Source organism: Saccharomyces eubayanus, chromosome XIV, assembly GCF_001298625.1.
Source record: "Saccharomyces eubayanus strain FM1318 chromosome XIV, whole genome shotgun sequence".
In the NCBI taxonomy this organism is placed as follows: Eukaryota; Fungi; Ascomycota; class Saccharomycetes; order Saccharomycetales; family Saccharomycetaceae; genus Saccharomyces; species Saccharomyces eubayanus.
In genome coordinates, this window is record NC_030973.1 from 368,105 (window position 1) to 391,503 (window position 23,399).

At 39.0% G+C, this 23,399-nt stretch overlaps 10 protein-coding genes and 1 non-coding gene across 11 annotated transcripts; 9 read left to right on the forward strand and 2 right to left on the reverse strand.

Moving 5' to 3' along the window:
• The first annotated feature begins 79 nt into the window (after window positions 1–79).
• DI49_4603 lies at window positions 80–171 on the forward strand. Its single transcript is given in 2 exon segments — window positions 80–117; window positions 135–171. It is a non-coding gene; the product is annotated as a tRNA-Phe (tRNA).
• A 370-nt stretch (window positions 172–541) lies between these two features.
• Window positions 542–3,712, forward strand: KRE33 (ribosome biosynthesis protein KRE33; the record flags this gene model as incomplete). Its single annotated transcript, XM_018367625.1, has 1 exon — window positions 542–3,712. One exon carries the CDS (start codon window positions 542–544, stop codon window positions 3,710–3,712), a length of 3,171 nt encoding a protein of 1,056 aa, XP_018219749.1.
• Window positions 3,713–4,008: 296 nt separating this feature from the next.
• TOM22 (Tom22p) lies at window positions 4,009–4,467 on the forward strand (the record flags this gene model as incomplete). The annotated part of the gene is made up of 1 exon (XM_018367626.1): window positions 4,009–4,467. The coding sequence occupies one exon, from the start codon at window positions 4,009–4,011 to the stop codon at window positions 4,465–4,467; it is 459 nt and encodes a 152-aa protein (XP_018219750.1).
• A 331-nt stretch (window positions 4,468–4,798) lies between these two features.
• On the reverse strand, window positions 4,799–5,845 carry CPT1 (diacylglycerol cholinephosphotransferase; the record flags this gene model as incomplete). The annotated part of the gene is made up of 1 exon (XM_018367627.1): window positions 4,799–5,845. One exon carries the CDS (start codon window positions 5,843–5,845, stop codon window positions 4,799–4,801), a length of 1,047 nt encoding a protein of 348 aa, XP_018219751.1.
• Window positions 5,846–6,701: 856 nt separating this feature from the next.
• Window positions 6,702–7,424, forward strand: NRK1 (ribosylnicotinamide kinase; the record flags this gene model as incomplete). The annotated part of the gene is made up of 1 exon (XM_018367628.1): window positions 6,702–7,424. The coding sequence occupies one exon, from the start codon at window positions 6,702–6,704 to the stop codon at window positions 7,422–7,424; it is 723 nt and encodes a 240-aa protein (XP_018219752.1).
• A 158-nt stretch (window positions 7,425–7,582) lies between these two features.
• Window positions 7,583–8,860, forward strand: TEP1 (putative phosphatidylinositol-3,4,5-trisphosphate 3-phosphatase; the record flags this gene model as incomplete). The annotated part of the gene is made up of 1 exon (XM_018367629.1): window positions 7,583–8,860. The coding sequence occupies one exon, from the start codon at window positions 7,583–7,585 to the stop codon at window positions 8,858–8,860; it is 1,278 nt and encodes a 425-aa protein (XP_018219753.1).
• A 322-nt stretch (window positions 8,861–9,182) lies between these two features.
• FAR11 (Far11p) lies at window positions 9,183–12,083 on the forward strand (the record flags this gene model as incomplete). The annotated part of the gene is made up of 1 exon (XM_018367630.1): window positions 9,183–12,083. One exon carries the CDS (start codon window positions 9,183–9,185, stop codon window positions 12,081–12,083), a length of 2,901 nt encoding a protein of 966 aa, XP_018219754.1.
• Window positions 12,084–12,587: 504 nt separating this feature from the next.
• SPC98 (Spc98p) lies at window positions 12,588–15,125 on the forward strand (the record flags this gene model as incomplete). Its single annotated transcript, XM_018367631.1, has 1 exon — window positions 12,588–15,125. The coding sequence occupies one exon, from the start codon at window positions 12,588–12,590 to the stop codon at window positions 15,123–15,125; it is 2,538 nt and encodes an 845-aa protein (XP_018219755.1).
• A 359-nt stretch (window positions 15,126–15,484) lies between these two features.
• On the reverse strand, window positions 15,485–17,497 carry ESBP6 (Esbp6p; the record flags this gene model as incomplete). Its single annotated transcript, XM_018367632.1, has 1 exon — window positions 15,485–17,497. One exon carries the CDS (start codon window positions 17,495–17,497, stop codon window positions 15,485–15,487), a length of 2,013 nt encoding a protein of 670 aa, XP_018219756.1.
• Window positions 17,498–18,309: 812 nt separating this feature from the next.
• NAF1 (RNA-binding snoRNP assembly protein) lies at window positions 18,310–19,803 on the forward strand (the record flags this gene model as incomplete). The annotated part of the gene is made up of 1 exon (XM_018367633.1): window positions 18,310–19,803. One exon carries the CDS (start codon window positions 18,310–18,312, stop codon window positions 19,801–19,803), a length of 1,494 nt encoding a protein of 497 aa, XP_018219757.1.
• Window positions 19,804–20,079: 276 nt separating this feature from the next.
• NMA111 (Nma111p) lies at window positions 20,080–23,073 on the forward strand (the record flags this gene model as incomplete). Its single annotated transcript, XM_018367634.1, has 1 exon — window positions 20,080–23,073. One exon carries the CDS (start codon window positions 20,080–20,082, stop codon window positions 23,071–23,073), a length of 2,994 nt encoding a protein of 997 aa, XP_018219758.1.
• Between the last annotated feature and the right edge of the window lie 326 nt (window positions 23,074–23,399).

Sequence of the window (23,399 nt, forward strand, 5' to 3'; positions counted from 1 at the left end):
CATTTTTTCTCTCCATGTGAAAACATTCGAATGAGTTCAATGAGATGTAAGGGAAAGCTTGAATATTTCAATAAAGATAGCGGACTTAGCTCAGTTGGGAGAGCGCCAGACTGAAGAATAGACTTCAGTCAAGTAATCTGGAGGTCCTGTGTTCGATCCACAGAGTTCGCATTTATTTTTAATATTTCAATCATCCCAAAACCTTTTTTTGGCCAAAATAAATAGCAGATGCACTGCACGCAAAATGCTTACTGTTTCATATATCGACTAATCTAAATGTTTCTAGTTCCAGAGTGTATGCTATGGTACTTGTTACATGATGTCGATTAATTGCATAGCATAGTTTACCCGGAGTGCAGTGAAAAATTTTGAAAAAAAAAATGAAAAGAAATATTGAGATGAGATGAGGTATTGAAAGTGTACGATAGGTTGGCGTTCTATCTAATAAAAATAACCTTCTCGTAGTACGTCAGCCAAGTTACTTTTTTTCTTTGTTGTTGATTTGTGAAGACCATTTGGAGATATAGGAAACAAGGTAAAAATGGCGAAAAAAGCTATCGATTCAAGAATCCCTTCACTGATCAGAAATGGTGTTCAAACCAAACAAAGATCATTCTTTGTCATTGTTGGGGACAGGGCACGTAACCAGTTACCAAATTTACATTATTTGATGATGAGTGCTGACCTGAAAATGAACAAATCCGTATTGTGGGCCTACAAGAAGAAGCTTTTAGGTTTCACTTCGCACAGAAAGAAAAGAGAAAATAAGATCAAGAAAGAAATCAAAAGAGGTACAAGAGAAGCGAATGAAATGGACCCCTTTGAATCCTTTATTTCTAACCAGAACATTAGATATGTTTACTACAAAGAAAGTGAAAAAATCTTAGGTAATACTTATGGTATGTGTATCTTACAAGACTTCGAGGCGTTAACTCCAAATCTTCTAGCAAGAACCATTGAAACCGTCGAAGGTGGTGGTATCGTGGTGATCCTATTGAAATCCATGTCCTCCCTGAAGCAATTATACACGATGACTATGGATGTTCACTCCCGCTATCGTACTGAAGCTCATGGTGACGTTGTAGCGAGATTTAATGAAAGATTCATACTATCTTTAGGTTCAAATCCCAACTGTTTAGTCGTCGATGACGAATTGAATGTGTTGCCATTATCAGGTGCTAAGAACGTTAAGCCATTGCCTCCCAAGGACGATGGTGAGTTATCACCCAAACAGCTAGAACTGCAAGAACTAAAGGAGTCTTTAGAAGACGTCCAACCAGCTGGTTCTTTAGTCGCTTTATCCAAAACCGTAAATCAAGCTCACGCTATCCTGTCTTTCATAGACGCAATTTCTGAAAAGACTTTGAATTTCACAGTCGCATTAACCGCTGGAAGAGGTAGAGGTAAATCTGCCGCTTTGGGTGTTTCCATTGCTGCTGCTGTCTCTCACGGTTACTCGAACATTTTTGTTACTTCTCCATCTCCTGAGAATTTGAGAACATTATTCGAATTTATATTTAAAGGTTTTGATGCGTTGGGGTATCAAGAACATATCGATTACGATATCATTCAATCTACCAATCCAGACTTTAACAAAGCTATCGTTAGAGTTGATATCAAAAGAGACCATAGACAAACTATTCAATATATTATTCCTCAAGATTACCAAGTTTTGGGTCAAGCTGAACTAGTTGTTATCGATGAAGCGGCAGCAATTCCGTTACYAATTGTCAAGAACCTATTGGGTCCATATCTAGTTTTTATGGCATCTACTATCAATGGTTATGAGGGTACTGGTAGATCTTTATCTCTGAAGTTGATCCAACAGTTGCGTAATCAAAACAACACATCTGGTCGCGAAAGTTCTCAAACAGCCGTTGTTTCTAGAAATAATAAAGAAAAAGACTCTCACCTTCATGCTCAATCGCGTCAACTACGTGAAATCTCATTGGATGAACCAATCAGATATGCTCCTGGCGATCCGATCGAAAAATGGTTGAACAAATTGTTGTGTTTGGACGTTACCTTGATTAAAAACCCAAGATTTGCAGCAAGAGGGACTCCCCATCCATCTCAGTGTAATCTGTTTGTTGTAAACAGGGACACTTTATTTTCTTACCATCCGGTTTCAGAAAATTTCCTAGAAAAAATGATGGCATTATACGTTTCATCCCACTATAAAAACTCTCCAAATGATTTGCAATTAATGAGTGATGCTCCAGCACACCAACTGTTCGTCCTTTTACCACCAATTGATCCAAAAGATGGTGGTAGAATCCCAGATCCACTATGTGTTGTTCAAATTGCACTAGAAGGTGAAATTAGTAAACAGAGTGTCAGAAATTCATTATCTAGAGGCCAAAGAGCCGGTGGTGATTTGATTCCTTGGTTGATTTCTCAACAATTCCAAGACGAGGAATTTGCTAGTTTGAGTGGTGCACGTATTGTTAGAATTGCTACAAATCCCGAATATGCATCTATGGGATATGGTTCCCGTGCGATTGAATTATTAAGAGATTACTTCGAAGGAAAATTCACAGACATGTCAGAAGATGCTCGTCCTAAGGATTTCTCTATCAAAAGAGTAAGTGACAAAGAACTGGCCAAAAGTACCTTACTGAAAGACGATGTTAAATTAAGAGATGCAAAGTCCCTACCACCTTTACTTTTGAAACTTTCTGAACTGCCTCCTCATTATCTACATTACTTGGGTGTTTCGTACGGTTTAACACAATCATTGCATAAATTCTGGAAGAATAATAAATTTATTCCTGTGTATTTACGCCAGACTGCGAACGACCTAACTGGGGAACATACCTGCGTTATGTTGAATGTTTTGGAAGGAAGGGAACCAAACTGGCTTGTGGAATTTGCCAAAGATTTCCGTAAAAGATTCTTGTCGCTTCTTTCTTACGATTTCCACAAATTCACTGCCGTCCAGGCTTTAAGTGTTATTGAAAGTAGTAAGAAAGCGCAGAGTTTGTCTGATGACGAAAGGTTTGAGACCAAAGAACTGACACGCTTACAAATGGACGACATTTTCTCTCCATTTGATTTGAAAAGATTGGACAGCTACTCCAACAATTTACTAGATTATCACGTCATTGTTGATATGATACCTATGCTTGCGCTTCTATATTTTGGTGGTAAAATGGGTGATTCAGTAAATTTGTCTAGCGTACAAAGTGCCATTTTGTTGGCCATTGGGCTGCAACGTAAAAACATCGATCTAATTGCTAAGGAATTGAACTTACCTGCCAATCAGACTATTGCTATGTTTGCGAAGATTATGAGAAAAATGTCACAATATTTCCGTCAACTGTTGAGCCAAGCTATCGAAGAAACTTTACCAGTGGTCAGAGACGAAAACATAGCCGAAATGGATGGTGAAGAAATCAAGAAGTACAACGCTGCTGAAGCATTAGACCAAATGGAAGATGATTTAGAGGAAGCCGGCTCCGAAGCCGTTCAAGCTATGAGAGAAAAGCAAAAAGAATTGATCAACTCTTTGAATTTAGACAAGTATGCCATCAACGATAACAGCGAGGAATGGACCGAGTCTCAAAAGTCCTTAGAGAAAGCTGCCAAAGCCAAAGGTGTTGTTAGTGTAAAAACTGGTAAGAAGAGAACCACTGAAAAATCTGAAGATATCTATAGACAAGAAATGAAAGCTATRAAAAAGCCAAGAAAATCCAAGAAAGGCGGAAATTGAACGTTTTCCTGTGCGGTAGAACTCTCATATATAGCAAAATTTCGACATGATTTGTATAATAATATAACCCAACTTTACTTGATATTTGGAACTTTTTACGTATATACTATCCTTCGTGTAGAGCGATGAGTAAATTTCCATTGTACCGGCGAAATTTGAATCCGTTTGGCCAGTTTCAATCAACACCCTCCTCCGTAATGATTAGTGTTTGGAGTTGGGATTAAGTGAAAAATAAAAGGCTGTAACAAGGGATCCATCTGCACTTTCCAAATAAAAACATAACCGCTTCAAGAGAGATGGTCGAATTAACTGAAATTAAAGACGATGTCGTCCAAGTAGAAGAACCACAATTCGGCGGAAACCAAGCCATTATCGAAGAAAAGACTGCCGCACAAAACGACGATGTTGTAGATGATGAAGACGAATCTGACAGTGATTTCGAGGATGAATTCGATGAAAACGAAACATTGTTCGATAGAATAGTTGCTTTGAAAGATATCGTACCTCCAGGTAAGAGACAAACTATCTCTAGTTTTTTTAGTTTTACGAGCTCTCTTGTAAAGAACGCTTTCTCCAGATCCGGAAACCTTGCCTGGACTTTGACTACCACTGCGTTGTTGCTAGGTGTCCCATTGTCATTGTCCATACTAGCTGAACAACAGCTAATTGAAATGGAAAAGACATTTGACCTACAAAGCGATGCTAACAATATATTAGCCCAAGGTGAAAAAGAAGCACCAGCAATTGCCAACTAAGTTTTGTGATAAAAGAGGAGAAGAGGAAAAGCTAGAAAAGAATATTTTGCGTGTTTAATAATTGCCTTTTCTTTTTGTTTGCATGTCACACTGTTTATTGGTTTAAGAGGCCCAAAAGAAATTATTTTTTTTTCAAACCTTTTCTATCAATAAATAGCCACAGTGTATTCATTTTGACTTATATGGCTTTAGAATGGACGGCGTTCTTTTTGCCTGCCTTTTCCACCTTTTTTCTTTATTTTATTTAGCATTTCTTGAGTTAATTTAATTAAATGTATAAACTTGTACATATTTCAAACAAAAAAACTTTCAGTTTCCTTTTCAGGAAAGGCTAAGTCTCCTTTGGATGCTTAATCGATAAAGCGTAAATATCCAAATATGTGGTTATGTCGTAAATGATATCATTGATGAACATACCGTGAATAGCAAGGGTTAAACCAAACGCCATCCAACCCAGAGCAAAGGCTATTTGACCTTTCTGGTAATCTAAAACATAAACCATAAATGCGTACGCGAACAATTGAATGGTTGGGATAAACATTGGAAAGTTCACCATTGGGAACGGTTGCTTAGTTAAATGAGCAACAATCATGCGGCCAACTACGAACGCAATCGAAAGGCCAGTCGATAAAACTAAGGGCAGAGAAATGAAGGCTGGCTGAATCAGAACCAAAGTGAAAATCGAAAAGAAGTATGCAAAAAATGGTAAAAGACCCTTGAGCGCTTCTCTAACCTTTTCTTCAGCCTTACCTGGAGCTGAAGATTTTTCATCTTGAGATTCATAGTACTTTACGACGTTTCCATGTGCTGTAGCGATATTAAAGATTAAAGCACCTGTGCAAAATGCGTACATTAAATGAACAGTTTCAATTTCAAAAACATGGCTTTCCCATGAAAACTCTGCCACTTTAGTGTGCCACACAACCTGGGGTCCGAAAATCCCAACCGAGATGAAAGATATGCACAAAGTGATAATGCCTTCCACTGGCCCACAGAATTCGGCTAAGTACAATTTATGAGTGTGATACTCCTCCCATGTGCTTAAATAAAAGCTGCACAATATCGTAAATTGTGTAAAAACAGTCATGTAAGTATACCCCATACCAGTGACCGAACAAACAGGAATCATCGATAAAGTCGTATTGATCGAGTCAATGCAATGGTCAAACAATTCACCGAGAGGGCCTTGCTGACCCGTACGGCGTGCGTGTAAACCATCACAAGCATCGAATGTTTGATATAAGAACAAACCAATAGCGTAGGAGAAATAGGTCCAACGGGGGGACTCTTGATTCAGGTATGGATCATAGTAAAAAGTTGTTAATACATTGAAGATAATGAAGCAGAACCCTAATAATGTAACCAAATTTGGTGCCATCCATAATGGAAAAATAGTGGCAAACTTTCTCCAAAAGGGCTTAAAAACATAATTTGAAAGGATAGAGTGGTCGTCACTTTGATATCTGAAAGCAATCAAGTAATTTCACGTTAGAATAGTTAGTATTTATTCCTCTTGTTTTCACTAAAAATTAGGGTGTTTTAGGATGATCAACATACTTATAAAGCTTTAAGTTTCCTATAGCGCTCTGCGGAATAAAGAAGCCCATTTTCTCCCAGAGTCAATCAGTATCAACTTGAGAGTCTACGTGCAATGATTTTCAGTTCACAAAGACGACTCCCGTTAAGCTTTCTCTCTGCACTTTTTCATATTGACTGAACACTAACGAAAAAAACCAAAAAACGTCACTAACCGCAGATTTTTCACATGCCCCTCACCGATAAGCTTTATGCAATGAAGCTTCAAGCTTTTGCAATAATATGATGGAAAGATTGCGCAAGACCAGATCGTGTATGCAAGAGCAGGGGAATCGCTCATTCATCAAGAAAAGAGATACTGTGTGGTCTACCCACGCATTAATGTTGACGCCTACCGCGTATTGGCGCTTTGGTATACGTAGTTACATAAATGGTTACCGTATTTGTCGTCTATCGTTTCAATAGAGCCGATTGCATAATATGGCGTCGCCATGTGCTACTTGTTATCTTGAACTCTTGCTTCTTTAACATTTTGATACTGGCGCTAGAATATCGCTGGCTTTGACTCACTGTGAAGCAGAAAAATAATCTACCTAGAAAACGAAACGCTACTACGCAAAAGATTATCTTACTTGTCTGGAGGTCAAGAATAAGATTCAAAAGGCCATCGAAGGGCAAGGTAAACAGAAGACTCGAGGATGACTTCGAAGAAAATAATACTCGTTGCCTTGAGTGGATGCTCCTCTAGTGGTAAAACCACTATAGCTAAACTCACAGCGAACTTATTTAAGGAGGCCACATTGATCCATGAAGATGATTTCTATAAACATGACAAGGACGTACCAGTAGATACCAAATATAACATTCAAAACTGGGACTCACCAGAAGCTTTGGATTTCAAACTATTTGGCGCAGAGTTAGATTTAATCAAACAAACAGGCAAAATTGCAACCAAACTAATTCATAATGACAACGTAGATGATCCCTTCACAAAGTTTTGTATTGATAAACAAGTTTGGAATGAGCTAGGAGCTATGTATGACTCTATTGATCATGACAAGTATCAAGTTGTTATTGTAGATGGATTTATGATTTTCAATAATACTGAAATATCTAGAAAATTCGATTTGAAAATTTTAGTGCGTGCCCCCTATGAAGTATTGAAAAAAAGAAGGTCCTCCAGAAAGGGATATCAAACGTTGGATTCCTTCTGGGTGGATCCACCGTATTATTTCGACGAATTTGTGTATAAGTCTTATCGAGAAAGCCACGCCCAATTGTTTGTTAATGGAGATGTAGAGGGTAATTTGGATCCAGTAAAGGCCAAGCATATTAAAGAGTTTATAAATAACGACAACACACCGATTGAAAGCCCTTTAAAATCGGTGTGCTATGAAATTTTAAAGCTTTGTAAGGACTAGAAAAGTGACACAAAATCGACTATTAAAAAAAAAACGGTAAACAAGAATACGTAGTTTGATAGATATACAAAATATAACAATATCCATTGAACGAAGATCATCATCGGTTTCGTTCGATTTTTAGAATTAAACTTTACTTTGAAAGAAGCAAACCATTGATGGCGGAAGGTCATTTTAGATGGAAGCCAACTAACTTGATTAAGAAAGTGTTGTGTTTACCTATGAGAAAAACCAGAAATGACATAGGTTTGAAGCTGGATGTTTCATATATCTTATCCAACCTAATGGTGTGCTCATACCCGGTAAGCACATATCCAAAACTACTCTATAGGAACAGTTTAGATGACTTAATATTGTTCTTGACAGTATATCATGGAAAAGGAAATTTTAGGATATTTAATTTTAGGGCCGAGAAAGAGGATAGCGACTACAAAGATAAGGACTTGGTGGAAATTGCTGCCAAATATGAAGTCAGAGATTTGGAAATCCAAGAAATACGTTCAACACTCGTGAATGATGGAAAGATACCAATATCACCCATTGATCTAGAAACTAGGACTTTAGTGGAAGAAGAAGCAAATAACGTGATTTGTGAAAGAATCGGTTGGTTGGATCATTTCCCTCCTCCGTTTGAACTGCTAGAAGATATCATAGATAGGATAGAAAACTATTTGTCTGCTTCGAAGATAAAAGTAGCAGTTTTACATTGTCGAATGGGAAAGGGCCGATCTGGTATGGTTACCATTGCATATCTTATGAAATACTTACAATGCCCTCTTGGAGAAGCGAGATTAATATTCATGCAGAGTAGGTTTAAATACGGCATGACGAACGGTGTCACCATCCCTTCTCAACTAAAGTATTTGAGATACCATGAATTTTTYATCACTCACGAGAAAGCTGTTCAAGAGAATATTTCGAATGAAGCAGTAAAATTCAAATTCAAGTACAGACTTGCTAAAATTTCATTTATCCAACCATCAAGCTTGGTCTCGTCCAAATCTGCTATAGTAACTACAAATATCCAGCATTACAGTGATGACAGGGATATTTTGATAACCCGAAAAACATTGTATTCAGACATGATGGCACACGAAAATGGCGATAGCATGGCTTTCACCTTTGATAACGACCACTTGACCCTCGAAAATGATCTTCGTATTGAATTCACTTTGGGCACAAAGAAGTCCAAGGCAGCGAATGGTATCATGTCTTGGGCATCGTACGCAAGTTGTTGGTTAAACATTTACCTAGAAACTTTAATGCAAATAATCAAGGATGACTCTTCGTCAGATTACTTCCTGGTAGACAAATTAAAGAAGAATGGTAAGTTCTTTACGATCATCAACTGGCAAGACTTAGATGGTTTTGGTGAACTTAGCACTCACGGCTTGAAGTTATTTCAAGCATTGAGACTAGAATGGGAAACCACATAGGCTGATGCACTCTGCTCAGTCTTTTAGATTGTATAATTTGATTAAATAAGAACATATGATTTGCCAAATAGCCAAATAATCCTTTATGAGTGTTTCTCTTCATATTTTTCTCTTTTCTCCTTTTTGTGCATGTTCCTATTGTTATTTAATTTACTGACATGTATTTTTCAAAGCGGTCAACTATTGAAGCTGAATCGCCTAACTGTAATTACAAAGCAAATAGAACTGAGGAGTAAGTTTAATAAGCTTTAGGTGAAGATTGAACTGGTAGTTGTAACCGGAGGCAATCGAGTGATAGATTCCTATTAGCTACTCAACTGCCATGAATACTAGCGGCAGGTCTCATTCCAAAGGTCCGATTATAAGGTCAGTATCATTAGAAGATTTAAAGAGGAACTCAAGTTTCAAAAACACTTTGAAGTACAAAGATGATGTACCCGCACATAAAGAACCACAAACCAGCGCAGTAAGTAACGAAGAACTGCTGAAAGATTTGGATAACATGTTGCGCAACAAGCTTAATATGGGAAGAAACGCCTTTCATGCCGATAAAAGAAACAAATCAGATAGTAATATCAGTGCCTTAAATTTTAAAGCAAGATCTGGTCTTGATGGAGACTTTCGCACTATAGACACAGAGCAAGATAATGATGACGATGATGACGATGATGCTGATGATGACGATGATGATAGTAATGCTAATGATTTTAAATTGGGTGCAGATGGCGCTAATAAAGATGAGGACGAGGAGAAAGTTAACAACACTGACAATGCCGTTGAATTTCAAGACGATGCTGAAGAAGCTGAAGAAGAGAATGAAGATGAGTCGTTTGCTAATGTTGATGAACTTGATGGCTTTGATTTAAATAAAGCTGCGGATAATAAGCACGCTCCTGTAAATGAAAAGGGTGAAATTGATTATAATATGCCCGTTGACAAGGAGTTTCAAAAATCACTCGACCAATGTGCCGCTTCTCTTGAAGGGAGAGCAAGCGCTCCTTACGCATTACAAAGAGCCGTGGATTGGGAATTGAAGATGTTTTATACCTTAGAGGACGAACTTTCAGAATGGTTTTGTAGCTCCGACTATATTCATTTTGGCCAAGCCCAGACACAATTCAAACAAAAGATAAACAACCCACGACTATTTTTCGATGATGAGAACTACGCTGAAAGTGTAGTAAAACGTTTAATTGAGGATATCCCCAACGTTTTGACACCGAATTTACTAGCGTTGACGTACATATCTATGGGGTGCTTTGCGTATACAAGCAACAAAAATCAGCATACAAAGATTATACGGCGTAACAATTTCATGCTTGTTCCTTATATTCAAGAAATCGTTCACGCTTTTAAGAAGATTGCTATAAATTGTAGGGATGATACCAGAAATTTGAAAAAGCAGACAATCTTACTATTTTACTCATCAACAATCCTCTATTTTATATCCGCCATTTGTATCAATGGAAGAGATGAAAACCCAGAAGCTGTTGAGCAAGTTATACATGCATTTGACAACATGGATTTGATAGAGTTTTTAACCAAGTATATTGAAAGTTGGAGATGGAATAGTAGGTTAGCTATGCGCATAAGAAATATGATTTTATTGCTTTTCAAGCTTATAGTTTTGCAATTTGGTGATGACTCGGTGTACAAAAAAACAAAATCAGCCATTTATAAACTCCATGGACTGAAATACCCATTAAATCATCCAGAAAAGTTATCTATTTCTCCATTACATTATCAAGCATTTAGGGAAGACATAACTTCTCGTTTTCCCGACTATAACATGCCATCTTCTCATTTGCCTAAAGATGTCGACAAATCGGAGTCTTTATCACAATTTTTGGAAATTCCTCGCCCAAAATCAAAGAATCCTCTAAATATGACGTTGAATGTTCCTGAAAAGCATATAGCTACACCTGCGCCTTCGCCACCGACCTCCCCACAGTTAATGCATTTAGGGGAAGGTTCTAGGCCAAGAAAATCTTTCCAGACAAATATGGCATATCCATGTTTATATCCATCTGATAATGAAGAACTTGAGGATGATATCCTAGAAGATAGAATGGACCTCCATTCCAACAAAACATCTAATAATGACATAATTATTCCGTTTAGCACGGAGGAAGCAGCCAAAATATTAAGTGACAACTTGGAAATTAAGCTAAGTACGAAACAGCTTTGGCACGAGAGAGATTTATTTATGATAACAGAGCGCGGTTGGAAACTTCAATCAGAAAACGAACCATACAATTACTCTACCTTCGATATCGACAGCAATTCTTCAAAAAAGGAAAGAGATGCTATTCGCATCATGCAAAGAATTGACAAATACTATAAAGGCTGTCTTTCGAGCTTCAATTCTCTTGTTTTCGTACTACTACAAACAATGGAATCAAGCTTAACAAACAACTTTCACAGAAAAACTGAGGTTTCCGACAAAAATCTATTAAGTATGTTAGCACCTCAACTGGAGATTGTAAGAGCTAAGGAATTATCCCTAAAGTCGGCTGCTGGAATACTACACGCATTATTAAAGTGGTTTAAACTAAGCCATATTTTGAAGTTTGAACATCTGTCAGTAGTTATTCACGATTCGCGATACATTAACACATGTGCGTCTATTTTAAGCAAATATTCTGAAATTTATTCTGAAAAGGTTTTCAATAAATATGTGCAAACTCCTAATTCATTTTGGAAAGAATGTTCTTTGCATAACGAATTGTATCGTGAATCTTACGGAACGGAAGACTCGAAAGAGATCAACACAGAGGTGCTTCCATCTTTTGCATATCTTTTAAGGATCTTGAGAAAAATCACAGGAAATAAAACGCAAAGATTAAAGGAACTGCCCTTATCCATTGGAATTTTATTCAAACGCTACTATCGACTTTTCAACCTTGACATGTACCATCCGATATTGAAGATAACAAGAGAACTCACACCTTTTAAAAATAAGAGGTGGAAGTCAGAACACATGGAATTGATATCCGGTGTTTATCTTTACGAAAAGTTGGAATTGACAGACAACTGGGTAACAGGTAAGGATATATCTGGGGAGTTGAGCGATGCTTGCGGACAGGAAATTGCGCTCAGAGCCTTACTTCAGTTTTACAATTTCCAACATTATGAAATCTCCATGGAAGATCTTGGATATGGACACCGTAACAATTCTAGTCAGGATCTCTTAAATAAGGAATCTGAGTACTTGAATATTTAGATTTTTTATAAATCAAGAGTACAAAAACTGGCTCTTGTACATTAGTTTCAAGCCTTTGTGGTGTTACGATCTGTATCATCGCTCATCATTTCTGTATCCGTTTGTATATACGTCTTTAATACAGAAAATGTTCAAGCCCTAATATGGACCTTCTTTTATTGAGCGGTGGGTACATTAAAAAAATCTTATATAACCATCACTTCTCATGCGTAGTTCTGGTAAAGCGCCTTTAATTATTTATGAACTTTATCCAGTATATTGGTAGCGGTTCCATGTTACTAGAAAAAAACCAGATAATATTGCTATAAGGTTCGTATTATCTTATATATACGGGTAACTGATTTTATGGGTCGCGTTTTGTAAACAAAACAAAACAACAAAACAAAACAAATTTCAATGGATAGCCACATCTGAGTAAGTAGATGCGTAATGGAACCAGTATACGCAACAAAATAACCATAACGTATACGATCGCTTAATCCATTTTTGCGTCACAGTATCAATATGGAACTAGAGCCCAGTCTTTATGGAATAATAGAGGCATTGGCTCCTCAATTACTGTCGCAGACGAACTTAAGGGCATTTGTATCCGATGTTGTCAGTTTGCTACGATCCCCTACCAAATCAGTAAGTCAATTGAGTCCTCTGATTGATTTTCATAAACTACAATCATCAGACTCGACTGAGGCAACAATTATGTGGCACAAGATTGAAAAATTTCTCGATGCTTTGTTTGGGATCCAAAATACAGATGATATGGTAAAGTACCTCTCTGTTTTCCAATCTTTGCTCCCTTCACAAGGCAGAGCGAGAGCCACGCAAACTTCCAATGGGCTGAATACGGAGAACTTGGCCAACCATGATCATTTATTAAGTCCCGTCCGAGCGCCAAGTATATACACAGAAGCTTCTTTTGAAAATATGGATAGATTTTCAGAAAGGAGGTCTATGATATCTTCACCTAATCGTTATGTTCCCTCTTTGACTTATAACTCAGTTACTTTAAGACAACTATCAGATCCCTATTATGTTAACACTATACCCGAGGAAGATATTCTGAAATTCGTGTCGTATACTCTACTCGCCACCACGTCTGCGCTATTTCCGTTCGATCGCGAGCAAATACAGATTCCATCTAAGATACCGAATTTTGAAAGTGGCCTTTTACATTTAATTTTTGAGGCAGGTTTAATATATCATAATTTAGGCTCTAAAGTAGAGAAATTTAGAATGTCAAATATCTCTCCAATGAAAAAAGCATTAATCATTGACATCTCAGAAGAGCTGCGAAATTACACAGCGTTTGTAAACAATTTGGTCTCTTCAGGGACAGTGGTGTCATTGAAATCATTATATCGTGAAATATATGAAAATATAATAAGGCTTCGAATATACTGTAGATTCATGGAACACTTCGAGGAATTAAGTGGGGACACCTTTTTAATTGAGTTAAACATCTTCAAGTCTCATGGAGATCTTACCATAAGAAATATAGCAGCTAATCTGTTCGATTCAATGATTGCTCTTTACTACGAGTATCTAATGAATTGGCTGACCAAGGGTCTACTGCGGGCCACCTACGGAGAATTTTTTATTGTCGAAAACACTGAAATAAGCGGTGATGCTGATTTTATTTACCATATCCCCATAGAACTCAATCAAGAAAGAGTTCCAAATTTCATACCGAAAAAGTCAGCATATAAAATATTTATGATTGGTAAATCATACATTTTCCTAGAAAAATACTGTAAGGAGATCCAATGGACAAACGAATTCTCCAAAAAGTATCATGTTTTGTACCAAAGCAATTCTTATAAGGGAATATCTACTGGATTTTTTGACATTATAAATGACCAGTACTCTGAAATTGTTAATTACACTAACCATGTCCTAAATCAAAAGTTTCATTATAAAGACGTGGTGTTTGCATTAAAAGATATCCTCTTTATGGGTAAATCCGATTTTATGGATATGTTGATAGAAAAGGCTAGCGATATTCTAATAACACCGTCGGATTCATTGCCAAACTATAAACTAACAAGACTCTTACAAGAAGCTGTCCAGCTTTCTTCCCTAAGGCACTTGATGAATAACTCTTCTAATGGTTCGGTCATTGATGGATTAGATGCGAGAGTGCTTGATCTAGGACATGGATCGGTAGGTTGGGATGTTTTTACTTTGGACTACATACTACATCCTCCATTAAGTTTAGTGTTAAACGTGAACCGTCCTTTTGGTAGAAAAGAGTATCTAAGAATTTTCAATTTTTTATGGCGATTTAAAAAAAATGATTACTTCTATCAAAAGGAAATGTTAAAGAGTAATAACATAATTAGATCGTTCAAGAAAATCAGAGGTTATAATCCCCTCATCCGTGACATTATCAACAAACTTTCTAGAATTAGTATATTAAGGACACAATTACAACAGTTCAACTTTAAAATGGAATCGTATTACTTGAACTGTATTATAGACGAAAATTTTAAAGAGATGACCAGAAAATTGAACTACACAGAAAAAAAGGATCAAAATCAATTTGATTTAATCACGTTGAAGGATGGGACCATCGAACTAAATGGAATTCTACGGCCGAAAGTCAGCGTATTAGCAGACTCATCAAGCAGTAGAGCTCAACAATACAAAGTCGAAAGATCGTTGAATATTGACGAATTGGAAAGTCTACATAATGTGTTTTTGACGAATATTCTTTCTCATAAACTTTTCGCAACTAATATAAATGAGATAAATGTTGGCGATTATTCCGGTCAACCATACCCAACCTCATTAGTTCTACTTTTGAATTCCGTTCATGAATTCATTAAAATTTACTCCCGTTTGAACGAGGTTGCATACGAAATATTCATCAAAACGAATCTAAATGACCATGAAGCTTCTAATGGGTTATTAGGAAGTTTAAACACAATGTTAAAGGAAGTCGTCGATCAGTACAAGAACTTCAAAGACAGACTATATATCTTTAGAGCAGACTTAAAAAATGATGGCGACGAAGAACTATTTTTGTTGAGCAAATCGTTACGGTAAAAACTTAGCTCTTGCATTTCTCACTCGTTGATAGGTCCTCTCAGATTTTATTGTGTAAGTGGTTTTATTGCAATTTCAGCGAATGCTTCGGAGACATATTTCGCAAGTATTAAAGACTTTTTTTTTTGTTTCCTTGGTGCCTAAAGATAAGCTGATACATATGGTTATATATATTTAAATATGTATTGGTATGATATTAAACTAAGAACAAAATGCCAGTTGGGTGAGATATATCGATGTTATTATTATTTTTATCCGTATTAAGAAGAAAAAAGAAAACTAAATAGTACGGAAGTGGCGAATATTATATACTAAAGATTGGGTGAACCATAATGCGAGTATGCATGGAATCAGAAAAATTAAACTTTCATTGGGTATACCATTCTCATTAGGTATTTTTTTAAACCGGGACCCAAAAGAAGGTCATATTTTAATTTTCTCTTATTCAGCTTACTCCAATCTTCATTAGCAGAATCAGTGTCATAATCACTTGTCTTCCAATCCTGTAATTGCTCGTTTGTAGTTGCTTGTCTTTCTGTTAATTTCAATTTAATAGAATATTCACGAAGGATGGAAATCAAAATTAGTGCAGCAATGAAACAACAACCGCAAAAAATTTGCGTATGTAAATACGGGTTGCTTTTATCGTCTTCCACAGTTAAAGCTTGAGCAATTACTTCACAAACCAACAGGAAAGGAGCACCGCAATAGTTGACGAAGGCCCAGGCGGGTAGAAACTCATCTGGTTTAACCATATCAGCAATCAAGACCGTGTTCATGACGTTAGCGACACCGACACATGAGCCAACCATGATTGAAAAGAAAATCAGTTGAAGGAAGGTATGTGCAGGAATCCAAAACGCGAACATGTATACCGCTAACAAAGTGGTTAAAATGATGGTTACGTTAGCTCTACCATACCTGTCGCCGGCAAGACCCATTATAGGTCTTCCAATGGCTTGAGAACCATTCAAAATGGCAGTTAATGTGGAGGCGTTGTGTGAAGATAAACCCTTCGAGATTGCATATGAAGATAGAGTAAAAATCATCAGATTATAAGCAAACAGTGCGAACATGAACCATAGCGCAATTAATGAAACGAAAGGTTTTGTTATAACTTTTAATGAAAACATTGCCTTTAGTTGACCAACCATGGCTCGGAATGACCTTAAGCCGACAGCGGGGGTGGGGTTCCTTTCCCTAATTAATGCAGTGGCAACGAGAATACTTAGGGTACACGATATACCCAAGATACGAAGACACCATCTCGTATCGCCGAAATCGGAAAGCATTTTATTTGTGGCCAGGCCATATACGACACCACCGGCACCAGTGCCTAATAATGAGACTCCCATCGCAACGGCCCTTTTCTTTAAGAACCAGCCTGGTAAGACGGTTGTTGCTGGAACAAAAATTAGCGATATGGAACAACCGATCATGACCCCCTGGGTGAGATACAATTGCCATAGCTTGGTTGTGAAAGAAGCCAAGATATATCCAGCAAGCATGACGGCGTTACCAAAAAGCATGGTAGTCCGGAGACCGATTATTCTCATCAGGGCCATCACGAAAGGGGACAGGATTTGACCAAGACACACAGTAAGACCCGCGATTAAGGCATAGTCATACTTCGACGCGCCTGGGTAAGTGTCGTGGTTCAGATAATAAGCCAGGTCCACACCAAAAGATGCGTTGCACCCCCACGTGGAGAACATGGTCAAAAAGACACAGAACGTCACGACCCAGCCATACCCACCATCGGGAGGCAGCTCCAACTGCCCGGTAGACTTGTTGGTAAAGACTCTTTTTACGGTCGGCTCGTCGGGTTCGAACTCAGATATTCCCTGGGCCTCGAGGTCCTTGGCGGAGCCTTTGGTGGACGCTGAACATAGCCTGTTCCTCATAAGTTTGGAGTCCATGGAGGTTTTGTGCCGTGTGGTGTCGTTTCGAACAGAAGATGGAGAAACAGACTGCGTGGACGAGGAAGCGCCTGCAGTAGTGGAATGTGTAGCGGGGAGGTTCAAATCTGATTGGAGTGACTCATTGTGCTGTAGTCTAAGAGCGTCGGCAACGTCGAACCTCGATTCTAATAGTTTATTGACGTCTGCAGAAGCCTCATCTGTCTGTGCGTTGTCGTCATCGACCGCTTTCTTGATGTCGTGAAACCGGCTAGTCAAGGTTCTCGTTATAGACAAACCTCTTGAGCCATCGTTCGACTTGGTGCTTTGCAGATCAGAAAGAGGCGCTGGACCAGCAGCAAACTCCTTAGAGTAGGATGCGGGCAATGAAGAATTTATCGAGGAGACCTCCGATGCGTCTTCGGAGGCCATCCCTGAGCGAGCAGAGACGTAATTATTCGATTGCAGTGACATAGTTAGATCCCTTTCAGTGTCCCGTGATTGTGTGTGGGAAAAAAAAAAAGAAAAGAAGAGAAAGATAGAGTGTTATAGGCGTGTGAAATGCAGAGTTCTATTCTGACGCAATCATCCAACTACGATAATTAGTCTTGGTCGAGCAGGATCGGTAGAGCGGCGGGAAAGTAGTGTAATCTAAGCTTGTATATGTATGGCTAATACCTGCGAAATGCCAAGTCTCTATCTATCTTCCGATGTGCTCTCTCTGACTAATGACGGGGTTTTTTTTTTTGGCAGTTCGCCCGAGATAGCAGGCCCTTGCCGTGGGCTCGGTTATCGTCGGCAAGGCAATGGTTATCGCGACTGCTATATAAGAAGGTGAGCTATGGTACGAGGTCTGGTGTTCCGACCGCTAGCCGCTTCCGTTGCGTCTTGCCCATCGCCGTATGGCCATCCTGTCTTGCTGTGCCAGTGGCTCCATTAGATTTCTCGAGAGATCTAATGGCCTTCCCTTCGCCGTCGCCTTCCCTTCGCGCTACCTACTGACCTCGATTAGATACCACACAATAGGGTCCTCGCCGTGCCATAGTGCGTGTAGTACCGCGCACTATGGCACGGTTTACTGCTTATCTATACTATCTATTGGAATCCCACAGGGATAATGACCCCGCCGCTCGGGTAAGACCCTGAGCGTTTCTTTTTCCGCAGGTGAAATTTTTCAGGCGATGAGCTTAGGTGATAAAAAAAAAGAAGTCTTACGATGGTATACAGCGTAGGGTTGTCTGCAGTGTGGAAGGCCTATGTACAGGAGATTGATATAGTCAGTAACCATGAGCGATGACTTGTTTGCAAAGGCTTTAGAAAACCCGGATCAGGACTTGCAGTTGGAACTTCCCAAGGATGACGTTGATTTGGAGCTCTTGGGTGACGATGCGGATGAAATTAAGAACGATGAGGCTGTGGAAGGCAGTTCCTCCGACTCGTCTGATTCGGAATCGTCAGGCAGTGAAGATGCGTCTGATGCGGAAGAGGCCGGAGATGAGGATGGGGCTGAAGACGAGGATCAGGATGAGGATGAAGACGAGGATCCTTCATCCGCGGGCCCCATAATATCCAAAAACGAGATACTGGAGGAAACCGTTCCAGACTTGCCGGAGGACTATGAGATTTCTGACAAGACCATCATTACCCCCATAGGTGTCTTGAAGTCTGCGTTTGAAAACAACATCATTATACATGCCACGTTGTCGGGTGAAAAACGTGTTTTGAAAGAGGGCTCCATCTTCTGTCTCGAGGACAGGACTTTGGTTGGGCTCTTGGCGGAAGTGTTTGGGCCCTTGCAGAATCCCTTCTATAGAATCAGACTGCCTGACTCGAAGATGGCCTTGTTTGACGATTTGAAAGCCCGGTTGGGTGAAAAGGCGTTCATCGTCACTCCGGATGCCCACTGGATAGACACTTTTGAGTTGAAGCGCAACAGAGGTACCGATGCGTCTAACGGGTATGACGAAGAATTACCTGAAGAGGAACAAGAATTTTCTGACGACGAAAAGGAAGCCCTCTTCAAGAAAATGAAAAAACAGCAACAGCAGCAACAGAGAAAGAAAAGGGACAACCGCAAGCAGCCCAATGATTTCGACACTACGAAAGTGAAGAAGGCCCGTCAACCAAGGCCAACAAATCTGCCTAAATTGGTGCCACCAATGGGCATGAATAGTAATGGGAGCAAAGGTGCTGCGCTGCAACATGGGTACAAATCGAGAAATGCTCGTGAAAATACTAAGCATGATGGCAATGCGGCACCTAGCCAAAACCGCCCGGCTCAGATGCCAGTGAGACAGCAATCACCACCACCACCACAACAACAACAACAACAAGTTCCTGTAAATAACTACCCATATCTACCACAGCCAAACGGTATGCCATATCCCCCCTACCCCCCTTTCCCACAACCATCCAACTTCCAATACCCAGCYCCACCTTTCGGCCAAGTGCCACCGGCCCAATTCCCCAACGCAGGGCCATATAACAACGTGCCACCTGCGTACAACAATCTTCCACTTCCAATTCAAGCTCCGTTTATGCAAATGCCTCAGGGCCAACCGCCACATCCATATGGTGCGCCTTCCATGGGTCAAATGCAGAACCCGATGTATATGCAGCCACCACCTCAAATGCCACCTCAAGGGAATGGCAACTTCCAACAGGTGATGGAACTGCACCAAATACTTTTGCAGCAACAGCAACAGCAACAGCAACAGCAACAGCAACAGCAACAGCAACAGCAACAGCAACACGAGCATCAACAGGAGCCACGTAATTAGAAGCCTGGACGCAACAACACTATACATTACATACAAAATAGACAAGCATATTTTCTTTATTATTTACTGTCGCACTACTATTCCACGTCAGCTTGACGTGCCGAGTGATATATTTTCTTTCTTTTTTTCCGTTAGGCGATGACGTGAAAAAATCAGAAAATTTGTACGTAAATACAGAAGTTCTACGAGGGTTTTTGTACAAGAGTTTAGCCACCACATCTTCTCTTCTATTCAAATCCCCAATAGCATCAACATAACGTTTCATTACACCTATTAATGACTATATCGTTGAGCAATATAAAGAAAAGGGATCACGCCGAGGTTTCCGATGGACTTTCAGCTGAAACATCGCCCGTGAAGAGGAAACAGTTGGAATGCGCCACTGGAGAACAAGATGAAGACTACACAGACCACGAGGTTGTCATAGAGCCACTTCATTTTGCTAACAATAATGCTGCGGTGCTCACGGACTCAGAAAATTACTTGAGATGGCAAAACACTATTTCCAATGTGGTTCAATCAGTAGTCTCCATTCATTTTTCACAAGTTGCACCATTCGACTGCGATTCTGCTTTGGTGTCTGAAGCTACGGGATTCGTGGTGGATGCCGAATTAGGTATCATCTTGACAAACAGACACGTTGTCGGACCGGGCCCTTTTGTAGGTTACGTGGTTTTTGATAACCATGAAGAGTGTGATGTTATACCGATTTATAGAGATCCTGTTCATGATTTCGGGTTCCTGAAATTTGACCCGAAAAAGATAAAGTACTCTAAAATTAAAGCTTTGACCTTGAAACCAAGTTTGGCTAAAGTCGGTTCCGAAATTAGAGTTGTTGGTAACGATGCCGGTGAAAAGTTAAGTATTCTAGCAGGTTTTATTAGTAGAATTGACAGAAATGCGCCAGAATATGGTGAGCTTACATATAACGATTTCAACACTGAATACATTCAAGCTGCTGCATCCGCCTCCGGTGGTTCAAGTGGGTCTCCAGTGGTAAATATAGATGGGTATGCAGTAGCCTTGCAGGCTGGTGGTTCAACAGAAGCATCCACTGATTTTTTTCTACCACTAGATAGAATTTTGAGAGCATTGGTTTGCGTTCAAAACAATCAACCTATCACTCGTGGTACAATCCAAGTTCAATGGTTATTGAGGCCATACGACGAGTGTAGAAGATTAGGTTTAACTTCAGAGAGAGAGAGTGAAGCCCGCGCCAAATTTCCCGAAAATATCGGTCTCTTGGTGGCAGAAACTGTCTTGAGAGAAGGCCCAGGTGACGGTAAAATTAGAGAAGGTGACACTTTAATTTCAATAAACGACGAAACTATTTCTTCATTCATGCAAGTAGATAAAATTCAAGACGAAAATGTGGGAAATGAAGTCAATTTGGTTATCCAAAGAGGTGGTGTCGAACATAACGTCGTTTGCAAGATTGGTGATCTGCATTCTATCAGTCCTCATCGTTATGTAGAGGTTTGTGGAGCTACTTTTCACGAACTGTCATACCAAATGGCAAGATTTTATGCATTGCCTATTCGAGGTGTATTTTTAAGTAGCGCATCAGGATCGTTCAATTTTGATTCAAAGGAAAGAGTAGGTTGGATCGTGGATTCTATAAACAACAAAGAAACACCTGATTTGGATACATTTATTGAAATAATGAAAACCATTCCAGATCGTAAGCGTGTTACTGTACGATACCATCATCTCACAGATCAACATTCTCCCCTCGTTACATCTATTTACATTGACCGCCATTGGTGCAATGAATTTAGAGTATACACAAGAAATGACACTACCGGTATTTGGGATTTCACCAATGTTGCAGATCCACTTCCAGCTGAACCATTGAAACCACGCTCAGCCAAAATTATTCCTATTCCAATCAAAAATGATGAAATAGCTAAACTATCATCTTCATTATGTACGGTGGCCACAATGGCTGCAGTTCCATTGGATTCGCTTTCTGCAAATATCTGGAAGACATCTGGTTTGATTGTCGATGCCGAAAAAGGATATGTGCTTGTCTCCAGAAGAGTGGTTCCGCATGACTGTCTCGATACCTTCGTTACCATTGCAGACTCTCTTGTGGTTCCAGCTACAGTTGAATTTCTTCACCCAACTCATAATTTCGCCGTAGTCAAATATGATCCAAAATTGGTAGAGGCCCAAGTAATCACTCCTAAATTATCCGCCACAAGAATGAAACGTGGTGATAAACTTCAATTCATAGGTTTTACTCAAAATGAGAGAATTGTCACGTCAGAAACAACTGTCACTGACATTTCCTCTGTAAGTATCCCAAGTAATCTAATTCCAAGATATCGTGCTACTAATTTAGAAGCCATTTCCATTGACTGTAACGTCAGTACCAGATGCAATTCTGGTATTTTGACAGATAATGACGGTACCGTAAGAGGCTTGTGGCTCCCATTTTTAGGTGAACGATTGGAAAATAAAGAGAAAGTATATTTGATGGGTTTAGACATAATGGATTGTAAGGAGGTCATAGATATCCTGAAAAATGGTGGTAAACCGAGAATGAGTATAGTTGATGCTGGGTTTGGTTCACTTTCTGTTTTACAAGCTAGAATTAGAGGAGTTCCAGAAGAGTGGATCACGCGTATGGAACAAGAATCAAATAATAGACTACAATTCATCACTGTTTCTAGAGTGTCTTATACGGAAGACGAAGTTCACTTAGAAACAGGTGATGTCATTTTATCCGTTGATGATAAGTTAGTCATTGAAATGAATGATTTGAATGGGGTTATAAGCTCGGCAGATGGTATTTTACCCCCAACCATACTGAATTTCAAAGTGGTTCGTGACGGTAATATTGTAGATTTGAAGATCAAAACCGTTGAGGTCAAAGAAACTGATCATTTTGTAATATTTGCCGGTAGTATCTTACAAAAACCACACCATGCTGTTTTACAAGCAATGGCTGATGTCCCAAAGGGTGTCTACTGTACATTTAGGGGAGAATCATCACCAGCAATTCAATATGGTATCTCCGCAACGAACTTTATTACACATGTCAATGAAATTGAGACCCCCAACCTAGATAAATTTCTGGAGGTTGTCAAAACAATTCCAGACAATAGTTATTGTAAGATGAGATTGATGACATTTGACAATGTACCATTTGCTATTTCACTGAAAACGAATTACCATTACTTCCCAACCGCAGAATTGAAAAGAGACAACGTGACACGTAGGTGGATTGAAAAGGAATTTACCGGAAATAGCCAAAGCGAAAAATAGTTGAAGTTTTGATAGCATATTTACTTATTTACCCACCTAAACCGTTTCGACAGAAATGCTTTTAATAGACTTTTATAAAAGTTTTAATATAATAATTTTTTTTTAAATATAATCAACTTTAGAAATATCACAATGGCACATTGGATGTAACGGTGTCTTAAAGCTGCGGCTATATGCCCAAACAACGATCTATTTTTGTTTTAAAACTTGGCTTTTTTAAGTAAGGTTGTCGATTTACATAAATATATCATTTAAAGGTATACCATTACGTTGTATGTACATGAGGACAGAAAATGCGCATTAGAACGAATAATCTGGAATGGAAG